The 10,307-nt window shown below is 46.0% G+C and overlaps 1 protein-coding gene across 1 annotated transcript in view; it reads right to left on the reverse strand.

The window, feature by feature from the left end:
- nbeal2 (neurobeachin-like 2) overlaps positions 1-10,307 on the reverse strand; it is a 28,948-nt gene that overhangs the window by 13,183 nt on the left and 5,458 nt on the right. Inside the window, exons 2-24 of the mRNA XM_068754855.1 lie at positions 9,861-9,949; positions 9,504-9,668; positions 8,985-9,066; positions 8,575-8,684; positions 8,256-8,338; positions 7,578-7,663; positions 7,174-7,480; positions 6,954-7,060; positions 6,514-6,600; positions 5,549-5,632; positions 5,258-5,356; positions 4,475-5,106; positions 4,254-4,386; positions 3,839-3,958; positions 3,391-3,733; positions 3,184-3,266; positions 2,991-3,083; positions 2,595-2,766; positions 1,864-1,997; positions 1,093-1,252; positions 768-870; positions 441-591; positions 60-215 (exon numbers count right to left, since the gene is read on the reverse strand). Of these exons, the coding sequence (XP_068610956.1) occupies positions 60-215; positions 441-591; positions 768-870; positions 1,093-1,252; positions 1,864-1,997; positions 2,595-2,766; positions 2,991-3,083; positions 3,184-3,266; positions 3,391-3,733; positions 3,839-3,958; positions 4,254-4,386; positions 4,475-5,106; positions 5,258-5,356; positions 5,549-5,632; positions 6,514-6,600; positions 6,954-7,060; positions 7,174-7,480; positions 7,578-7,663; positions 8,256-8,338; positions 8,575-8,684; positions 8,985-9,066; positions 9,504-9,668; positions 9,861-9,949 (3,579 nt within the window). The remainder of the gene's footprint in view (positions 1-59; positions 216-440; positions 592-767; positions 871-1,092; positions 1,253-1,863; positions 1,998-2,594; positions 2,767-2,990; positions 3,084-3,183; positions 3,267-3,390; positions 3,734-3,838; positions 3,959-4,253; positions 4,387-4,474; positions 5,107-5,257; positions 5,357-5,548; positions 5,633-6,513; positions 6,601-6,953; positions 7,061-7,173; positions 7,481-7,577; positions 7,664-8,255; positions 8,339-8,574; positions 8,685-8,984; positions 9,067-9,503; positions 9,669-9,860; positions 9,950-10,307) is intronic.

Below are 10,307 nucleotides of genomic sequence, written 5' to 3' on the forward strand. Positions count from 1 at the left end.
GTCTTTGTTTGTAGCACAAACAGAGTGTTTGAAGAGCAGGCCCGGTTGGTTGTTCTCACCCTGAAGACTCTCTCTCTGACTTCATCTCCAAAGTTTGAAGTGAGCAGCAGGCAGTACAGCTGCTCCACACCCCACTCCAGCAGCACGGCCTGGACCTGTTCACGAGGGGGGGTGCTCCTCAGGAGCTCATACAGGACATCCAAAGCCCTCGCTGCCTGATAAAGAGAGGAGCGAGCCATGAGGAAAGACACGAAGAGGAGGATAAAGTTCTCAGAAATATGGACTAGGGAGGGTGAACAGTATTTCTGAAATATAGAGGCATAAATAAAATAGAGTGTCGATGATCAGGGGAGTTCATTTAGTGATAAGGAGTGAAATATTAGGCTGAAAAGGCCAAATGAGAACACAATCAAACTCCCGAAGCCAAGTGGTGAACGTACCTGCTGCTCCTCGCCTACAGCGAGGACGAAGGCGAGGACGCTGTGAAGCTCTTCTGCTGTGGGAGACTTTAGGAAGTCTTTCAGTACGGCGAACAGAGAAGACCGAGTGGTCTGCTTTTCATCGGGCAGAGGGCTGCCATCTTTCTCCACACTGATGAAAGACACACAGCAATGAATACAGAAATGATCTATTATGAGTAGGCATACATCATGGTTCAAATATCAACAGGCTCAAAGTGCTCGGCTTTAAAATCACATAACTGTCACTTTGGGTAAACATCTTTACGGCTTTAATGTGGAACTATGCTGTGGGTGTGAAAGGCTCACCTGTAGTATGTGCGAATGGTATCCAGAATATACTGGACCCCATACTTCCTCTTCATGCGCTGCTTGCCTTTCTTTATTACGGATGACAGATACTGCACGTGAGCTTTGGAAGGAAAAAAAGCCCAACGTTTTTCTATCTCCTTTTAATTCAGCATTTTAAAATATCAAGTCGATATGGAAAGGTTGTATTGACAGAGTTCATTTATTTACAAAAAGTAGTGCAGCGTCACACACACACAAACACACACACACACACAGCTCCAGCATTCATCAAAAGGCTTGCAGGCTCTTTGCTGAGCAACACGAGGGCTGCCCCATGCCTTACCCAGACACACAGCAAAGTGGCTTTTAGTCCAGATGCGGAAATCAAACAGCAGGTGCTGATAGAGTTGCTGCAGAAGAAGACTGTTGCCCTCGTTGTAAACCTGTTCCAGCAGCAACTGGCATGCCATTAAAACGTTCATGTCCATCATGTTGCCAGGAACCTGCAGCAAAGGAGGCACAGGGAAGGGCGTGTATTTGTGTTAAACTATCTTTACCTTCTATAAGTACAAGTGGCAAAGACATAAATACATTGTCTCAGTCTTTTTTGTCTTCGCCACTGTCTAACCTGACCACCCCGTGTCATTATTGGGACATAGTTTCCTGTCAGGATGCTCCACCTTAATGTCATGTGTTTCAACACATCCTGTCAGGCAGCATGCATGACTATCCTGCGCAAACCCTGACTGACTGCAACCATCAAAGACTCCCTTAGAAATTAAAATATTAACAAGAACTGAGAAAGATAAATAATTACCAAGAACTGAAAACTGGCATCATGGTGCATCACAACTCACTGCAATGTCCATGACTGCTACACCATTTAAATATTTTTTATTTTCTTCCAATTTGCATACATTCTTTGAGATCTATGCAGAGCAGACTCTACAGCAGATTTCCTGGGTTCTCAGTCAGCAGCAACATACAAATTCATGATGCAGCAGCAACATCGTGAAAAAGACCAAGTGTTCGCTCTCTGATGCTAATCAGTTCCTCGCACAAATAGCGCCCATCTGCTGGAGCAAGTAGAGCAAGTGAAGTGCAAGGCCCTTACTTTGCTAAGCATGGCTCCGATGATGCTCGGCCCGTGACATTGCAGAAGACTCTCCTGATTGACAGGATGATGACAAATCAGGTTTTTCACCATCAGCAGGAAGGCGGCAACGCTGTTTCTCTCGAGCCGGCTCCCTAAGAGGACAATAAATGGGCCAAATCAGCTTTAAGGATTTCCTGTGTGCAGTCAGTGAGAAATTACAAAGCACTATATTAACATTTTTACATATCAGTTTGAGTCATTAGTCATGTTATCTCATTTCCGTCTGATGTCACAATGATCAATAAATGTAGACCAATGGGCCATTGAACCACATTCATCAACGGTTATGACTCTATATGATCCAGAGGTTGACTCTATTAGTATTGACTTCTTTGTTGTGCCTCCCTGTAGTATGAGTTTGACTCTCTATGTAGTCCCGTTTGTCCTGGCTTCATGCACCATATGCAGAATCTGATTCATTACCATTCAAAACATCATCTGACTGTATGTATTTTGATTTATAATAGCAAAAAAAAACAAAAAAACACGCCACCACCTCAACGCAGGGAAGATGGATAGTAATCCATGTTCACAGTAAGGAAAAGTTTTATCAAAAGTTATTCTCCAGAAACAATTTGCTTGAAATTCAGATGAACCAAACCTTTGGTGAAAACAACAGGATTGCGTAGAACTTACAACGCAAGAAAAAAAAAAAGTTATGCTGTGATCTAATCCAAACATGACTTAACCTGCAGACTTGTTCAGTGGCAGGAGCATGGCTGCGGTGCCCCTGGGTGAGGTGAGCTCCGGTCCCAGCAGGTCTGAGATATCCTGACCGCCATTGCAAATTGGCTCCGCCTCACATACCTGCTCGAGCAGTGGCATCAAAACTTCTAAACCTCCCAGCACATTTACGACATCCTGCAAGCAAGAGCAAATAAAACCACCGTACACTGAATGTTTTTAAAGCCTTTCCCAGTTTCTAATTAGGATCAGACATGGAATAAACAAAGCGGACCAACAGCCAATCAGACAAATCCTGACTGAAATATCACTTCTCACTTTGGTCAGCATGGTTTCGTGTGAATTCTAGACAAATAGAAGACTCATGATGCCTCTGAGACTCATTATGCCTCTGAACCGACCTTGATGTCCCAGTTCACCACTCGGTGTCCCGTAAGTCTACCGTCGTACTGGTGATTGGGTGACAGGTCCAGACATATCTGACTCTTGAAGGCCTGCAGAAGGAGCACATGCATATGTGCAATTATAAATGATGTGTTCGTATTGTTAAGAATTGACATAATGCTAGTAGTGCAGTAAAGTTTCGATGAGCACCTGTGGAGTGTAGTAGAGCAGAAGCCTGTTGTTGAGCTCAGACAGCTCTCCATCCGCTTTGAATAAAGACATGTGGTTGGGGCCTTAAATGGAGAGCAGAAACCAATATAGGTCGTAAAATACACAAACGTGGCTGGTGTACATAAAAACTGTGAACAATGCGATGCTCTAGGGTGTATAACACGTGTCTTTGCATGCATGACCTACCTGCAGCATGCAGAGCTCTGGTTTGTGTCGGCTGCAGAGCCTCGTGGCAGATAAAGACGGTGCCCAGGAGCCCATCCAGAGATGTGGGCATCCCCCACTCTGTGTCCTGCAGTCCTGCTTGGATGGTATGCACCGGGGAGTCCCCCGAAGACCCCCAGCGTCCTCCTGCAAAGGAAGCTGGGAAAGACTGGGAACGGATGAGGGAGGGTGTATGAGCCGGGAAGGCAAACTCTGTAGATGATGGGTTAGAGTATGTGGAAGTGGGCAGGTGGGGGGAGGTGGTGGTGGTGGTGGTGGTAGTAGTCCGGTGACCTGCTGAGCCAATGCAGCAGGAGGTAAAAGGCTTTAGGAATCGGATTCAGGCACAGGAAAAATGGAGGAATTTAGATTAATAGAGAGCAATAACAAATGTCACATGCAGGATGAACGATACGCTAGTTCTAGTTACCTCACTGAAGGATGGGAAACGAAGCTGAGCAGTTCTGCACTGCTCGCCGTCGATGTAGATGGTGACCAGGTTCTGACCAAAGGGACGGCGGCCAGGGATATGGACGATAGCCACTGAATGCTGTGATGAGGAGGAGGACGTTAGAGTGCGCAGTCTTTTCTTCTGGTGTAAACATTGGAAAAGGCTAATCTAGTGGTTGGTATGCTAATAGTACAAAAAGTATATACAAGCAAGAGCAAAAAAAAACAAACATCTCTGGCATATTCAGAGTTCCCTGATAGTTCTGGAGATACACCCTTTGGATTTCCAGTTTCAAAAATAGATTGTATAATAATCCTTTATACAATCTATTTTTATTTAGGACATTCTTGATGCTGGCCAAACCCCTAACTGTACTATTTGTGTACACGCTCACCCAGGAGGAGTCTGCCAGTGGATGGTCGGGCAGCACGACGGCCATGTAGTCCTTCTTAGTGCAAACCGCAACAACCAGCACACCCTCCACGGTGAAGAAGGCTTCCAGGCCAGTTCCACTCGCAGTGAAGAAACTAACAAAAGGAAAGACATCGTCAACTTGGATCACATTTATATATCACCACTTGAAATTCACAAATGCCCTTTTTTTTTTTTTTTAACCTGTAGAGCTGTTTCCTGCGTGGTCCTTTCCCCACGTCTCGATGAGGCGCTGTCCCTGAGCTGACAGGTTTACGGTTGTTGGGGAACTCCATGTTAAGACACAGCCAAGCGTGGAATGCAAACCCACTGCCTGGCCAGCGTTGGACTGTAGGGACCATAATTCCTGCCATGGGGGGCGTGAGATCAAAGTACTGCAAAGCACTGCCCTGGCCTTCTCTTGCCGCCATTGCTGAGATCACTCGAATGACACGAGCGCAGTACGGGTGCACCTTCCCCACCACTGCGCCATTGTCCTGATCCACCCTGAGAAGGCTGAGAAGGCTCTTCAGCTCCTCTGGTCTGAGACAGAGAGAGCCGAGGTCCTGCAGGAGGCCCAACAGAGCATCTGCACACTGCCTATCCAGACTCTGGGGCTGCGAGAGCACCTGCAGCAGAGCGCCCACCATACCAGCTTCCACCGCCACGGTGCGACAGGACAAAGAGCCACCACAGACGGCGGCCAGCCACTGAGCCACCAGCAGCTGAAGGTTTCTCTGACCCGACAGGTCAGGCAGCCACTGCAGCAGCAGCAATAAAGGCTGTTCGTTGCTAATACCAAGGTGATGGGCGTGAGCATGTTGGCCCTCCACGGCCTGGACACAACGACAAGAAAGCAAAGACGGAGAGTAAGCCCAGCTGTGGTCGCAGGTCAACTAGAGAAAACTATTTAAATACAAATAAGATCGACACCGAGACTTCAGATGTCCCTGGACTCAAAGGATAAGGAGGAAATATGTGCCTCACCATGTTCATCAACTCTTGCAAAAGCCTTTTTGTGGGTTGACCTTGACTTTTCAACACATCAAATAGCTGAGGGTAGCCAATCCTCTCCTTGAAAACCTCCTGGGGGGGGGGGGAAGGAGACAAAAATAGGCTTGAGAAAGCGGCGCAGCAGGGGAAGAACTAGGAGCCCCCCTCCCATACATTTGGAGAGATTACAATAAGAAAACAGCTTCATTCCACTCCTGGTATTGTTTGCATCACAGTGTAATGTTCTTATTATATCTTTGGTTGATAGCTCACAATGGGCCTTACCTTAGCAGAGGACGAGTTACTCATTATTGCTGTGAGGACTCCGAGGGCATGGATTGTAATACTGTCGGTTCCTTTCTCCCAAACCTGCATCGCAACAAGGAGGTACAGTCGATTGCGGAATTGCGGAATAAGGAATGTGCACCTTTATGAGTTAAAACTAAAATCCCCCCCACAAAGGTGAACACACGATGAATGAAAGAAGAAAGAATGACCTTTCCTGTGATTATAGACAGTAAGACACAAGAAGAAGGACAGCACAGTTACACATCCTAATTATTGCAGTTGACCTTCCTAAGTAAATGAGCTACTATACCAGTCACCACACAATCGCCTCTTTGTCAGAAACTGATGCAAAGCCAACCACCAAAAAGTCAGAGGCTGCACCAAAACTACCACTGGAAATTAGGCAACACCAATCCGAAGGATAAGAGCCAGGCCTTTCATATAAGCACAAACAATTAAGGGTAGAACAGCCACAGGGAGAAAAGAAGAACAGACATTCCATGCTTTAGGAAAAACACTGCATGCTCATCTTGACCAGTCTCGTCAACAGGGAAGTCAGCCTCTAATTATAAGTGTCTTGTTAAGCAACACCCCCACACAATTTAAGAATAATGCTCCACTTGGTAATATGACTCAACGTGCTTAAAGCCAACACCTCCTGGTCCATGGGTGCATTTCAAGCTTGATTCAAGTGGCATAATAAAATAACAGTCATCCCATATTACACAGGCTGCAGGTAACACTGCATCCCACATGGGTAAATGGGAAAAGCTGACCTGCAGACAAGTAACACGTACACGTATGTATATCTGAACTACCTGCTTTATTTACAAATGAATGTGAGCCAGACTTCCTGTCTGAAGCATCCTGTTTAAAATAGCTCAGCAAATGAGTGGAGGGAAGGCTGAGTTTCCTGCTGACAGACCAATACCAACGCCAAGAGGGGGGGGGGGGGAAAGTACCTGGTCCACTTCGACCTCTGTGAGTAAACATGTAGTGAGGTCACACATAATCTCACGCTGTGGCCTAGGCCTGTTGCACTGAAAGAGCTACTCGCACAGGTCCACACAAACATGGAACACAAAAAGGCAGACAATTAGACAAAGAAATAATCTGTGAGAGATTACGGCGACTCGGATGTCTCCTGGTCTTCCTGCAGCTCCGGCAGGACACGTGTGGGGGGGGGGGGGGGGGGAAGATGTGATGATTATCAATATTTGTGATGTTTCACATTAACCATGAGAGATATTAGAAGTCAGATGTGCTACTCGGGCACAAAAGATGAAATAGACATGACATGTGTAAAAAACGATGACTGACAGGCAAGCCGGATGACAGACGGATGGATAAAAAAGGAGCTGAATGGACAGACAGGCACATTTTAGATGGGCAAAGAGCTGACCTTGCTGTTCTGAATGAGCCGGAGGATGTGTTCAAAGCAGTTGTTGTTAAGGAACACTGCCTGCAGGACCGGTCGATCCGAGCACTGCAGGATCTCTGGAACAGCAGCTAAAATCGGCAACAAGGAGGATGCTGACTCATTCTCCAGACAACGCTAAAATCAATTATTTGGCTTCCGTGCTCGGTTAGAAAAGGAATGTTTGAGTGAAGATCCGTCTTACTTAGCATTTGGCTCTGTAGGGAGACCAGGCTTTCTTCCCAGCTCTGCCTGTCTTGATGCTCGCTGATGCTGAGGGGACGATTCCAGTTGAGGAGCTGGAAGAAGCTCTCAAGTATTGTCCTTATGCCCACCTGCCGCTCCGCTGGGTTGCTGGAGTGCAGGAGGTGGATCATGGCGGTCAGGCACTGCAAGGTAAGCCGCGGGAGCCCGGTCCCCTTGAGTTCAGTAGACGTCTGGCAGCACCAGCACCGCAGAACACAGAACAGGTCCTCAACAGACTGAGCGGTGATGGCGAGAAGGCCATTCTTCTGAAAAAAACAAGTCATAAATAAAAAGATGAAGTCACTTTTCTGCAGTCAGCAACTAATGTGCACTGTTTTCACAGACTAAAGAATAACCACTGACCTTTCCTCCACTGATGACGGCACCCTGGAGGTGAACGAATCTGAGCGTCAGGAGCTCTGGGATCTGCTCGCTTTCCTGGAGGCTTTCTGTGTTCAATCCAATCATATGCTACGATTTATCCACAATCCAGCAAACAAATAGCATACTAAACAAAAGAATGAATATTTTTTTGTAGCTTCCCAAAAGTGTCTCTCCTCCTTTTCCTAATGCAATGCCACAAAATATTGTTTACTAAATACATAACCACCGGTAATATCTAATGCTAAGACGTTACACTGCAAAGCCACCTCTGTCATTCAAATTAAATCAAAAGGGGCAGTCTAAGTGGTGCAAATTTGGGTGGGGAATATAAAATTAGCACTTAATCGCCCTGGTTAAAACATTGTCATTATTGTATACTCATATTCCAGTTTGGACGCATTGAAACTTGTCCGGCTGCGAGGAAAAGGTTAGAAATAATTAGGCTTTGATCATTGAAAATGCTGTTTTTTTTACACTGAACAATGAAATTAGATGAGTGAGGTTGATTTTGCAGCAGAGAAAACAAAAGGTCCCAGTTCTAACAGTTGAAAATGACATGTCTGAGCTCTGCTCCAGCAGCAGGAACAGTGTGATTCTTGTGGTATGTGAGGTCTGACAGAGATCATGTGGTCAATGAGACAAAAGGGAGTGTCTTACCGTGAAGGAGCGCAGGCAGCTCCTCTGGCAAGGCCAGCGGGGAGAACTTATACTTGTTCCTCTCCAGCAGGCTCACCTCCTCCCTGCAGCACACAAAGCCTGGCGTCAACACAGAAACTCTTACTCACATCATGACTAGTCAGTCAGCGGCTGCCAGTCAGCCTACTGGCACTAATGACCTTTGACTTCAAGGCAACAAGAAAGGGAGTCACACACCACAAATGGTTGAGCAAGTCGACGAGCGGCAAGATTATCATTCCAGCTCCCACGCATTCACGCAGACGACTCGTGCAGACATTGCAAAGTAGCACGCACTCACCCAGCCAGGCGTCGCCTCCATGTTTGATAAGGGTCAAACAGGCTCTCACACAGCACTAGTCCATACTGGACAACCAGTTGCAGGGATGATTCTCTTTGACCCGCCTTTATCTGTACAAAATAAAGGTTTGAACACCCACATCTACAAAGCAGCCTCAGCACAGACACATCAGTTTGTTGTTTGGGGGGGGGGGGTTAACATGCAAACACAACAGGTCAGCTGTAAACTTGGGCTACTTCTGGGTGAGAGGACACGTATCTTAAATGCATATCACATATCTGCAAAGTTTGGTTTAAATGGCACAAACTAATCTTTGCATGCATGCAAATACTGAGCATGTGAGTCATGTCCCATCATAAATCTCTGATCTCTGTATCATATTTGAGCTGGAGTTTATAATATGGCCTTACCTGGTCCAAACAAAAATTCAAAATCTTGATGGTTTCAAAAACAAAACCAGGGGTCTTGTCTGGGTCGATGTTCTCCATATTCCTAGAAGCAGAGACGAGTGTGAAATTTAGTTTTAAGGAAATCGGTCTGATGCTTGCCCAGCATGCAGCATCTGCACTGGAAATGATGGCAAATGTAATAAAAAAAAAAAAAGATGCCAGTTCCATTTGTCAAAAGTGCCTCTTTTCTGAATGTTACAGGTTTAATATTTAATAAAAATAAATTAATCAATATGAGCTTAGGCACATTTTTGTGTCGGATATATTGTTACTAACTTTACTGTTACTAACTAACTAATTTCTATGATTAGTATTATTACAATTTAGAAGAATTGCTAAATGACCTGGAACTTGAGAGTCCAGTCCAGACCAGTACAAATTTGCTCTCATGTTTATTAGCATAATAACCACAACAGCCACTCTACAAAACACATTTACAGTCATGCGATGGAACAGATACACAACAGGCTTGGCCCTCACCTGCACACAATGATGAAGAACTTGATGAGGAGAAGGGGGTGTGGGGTGCTGCCGTTTTCCTCTGCAGCGCCAGAGAGGTGAGTTGTGCTGTCCCAAAGCTGAGTGCTGAGAAACACCAGAACCTCCCTGGGGAGCAAGGGCACCTCCGAGCTGCTCTCCTCCAACCTGGGAGACGGAAGAGGGTGCAAAGCGATGTGGGATGGGATGGGAGGCAGTAGCAAAGGGTGCCAGAATAACATGCATTTCTAAAGAGTATCACCACAGAGGTCAAAGCTCATCCTGCTCTGGGTGAATCGATACCCAGTGGGAGTTGCTCGCTGTGTAGTTTGTGTAAATGAAATAACTGCTACTACTCACCTCCGAGGCTCCAGTGACTGCACATCAATGAGTCTCTCAAAGGATGCCACGAAAGCCTCCAACCACTGCTGCAGATAGCTCACATCCTTCTACAGGAGGGAGGAAAGAGCGTGTGAGGGAACCAAGCCACTTTCATCGACCCAGGCTCATGTACGGTTTGAAAACTGCCCCGTATGCACACAGCATACGTCAAAGCGACACTTGAATATGCTTTTCACTGCGCTCAGTTGTCGTACTACTACAGAAGAAGGCGATTCAGGCCGGGCCTGTTGTTGTAACAGGATGTTGCAAAGTGAAACACATGAGCCAATTCTTTCCTTTTACAAAACAAAGAGGGTTAAAGAAAAAGAAACGTTCTCCAAAGCTGTAGCGTTCAATTATACACAACTCAGCACAGAGCAAGATCAACCTGTGTGTGTCCTTATCGTATACAAGACACCTGTGCAT

This window comes from Brachionichthys hirsutus, chromosome 3 (genome assembly GCF_040956055.1).
Source record: "Brachionichthys hirsutus isolate HB-005 chromosome 3, CSIRO-AGI_Bhir_v1, whole genome shotgun sequence".
Lineage (NCBI taxonomy): Eukaryota > Metazoa > Chordata > Actinopteri > Lophiiformes > Brachionichthyidae > Brachionichthys > Brachionichthys hirsutus.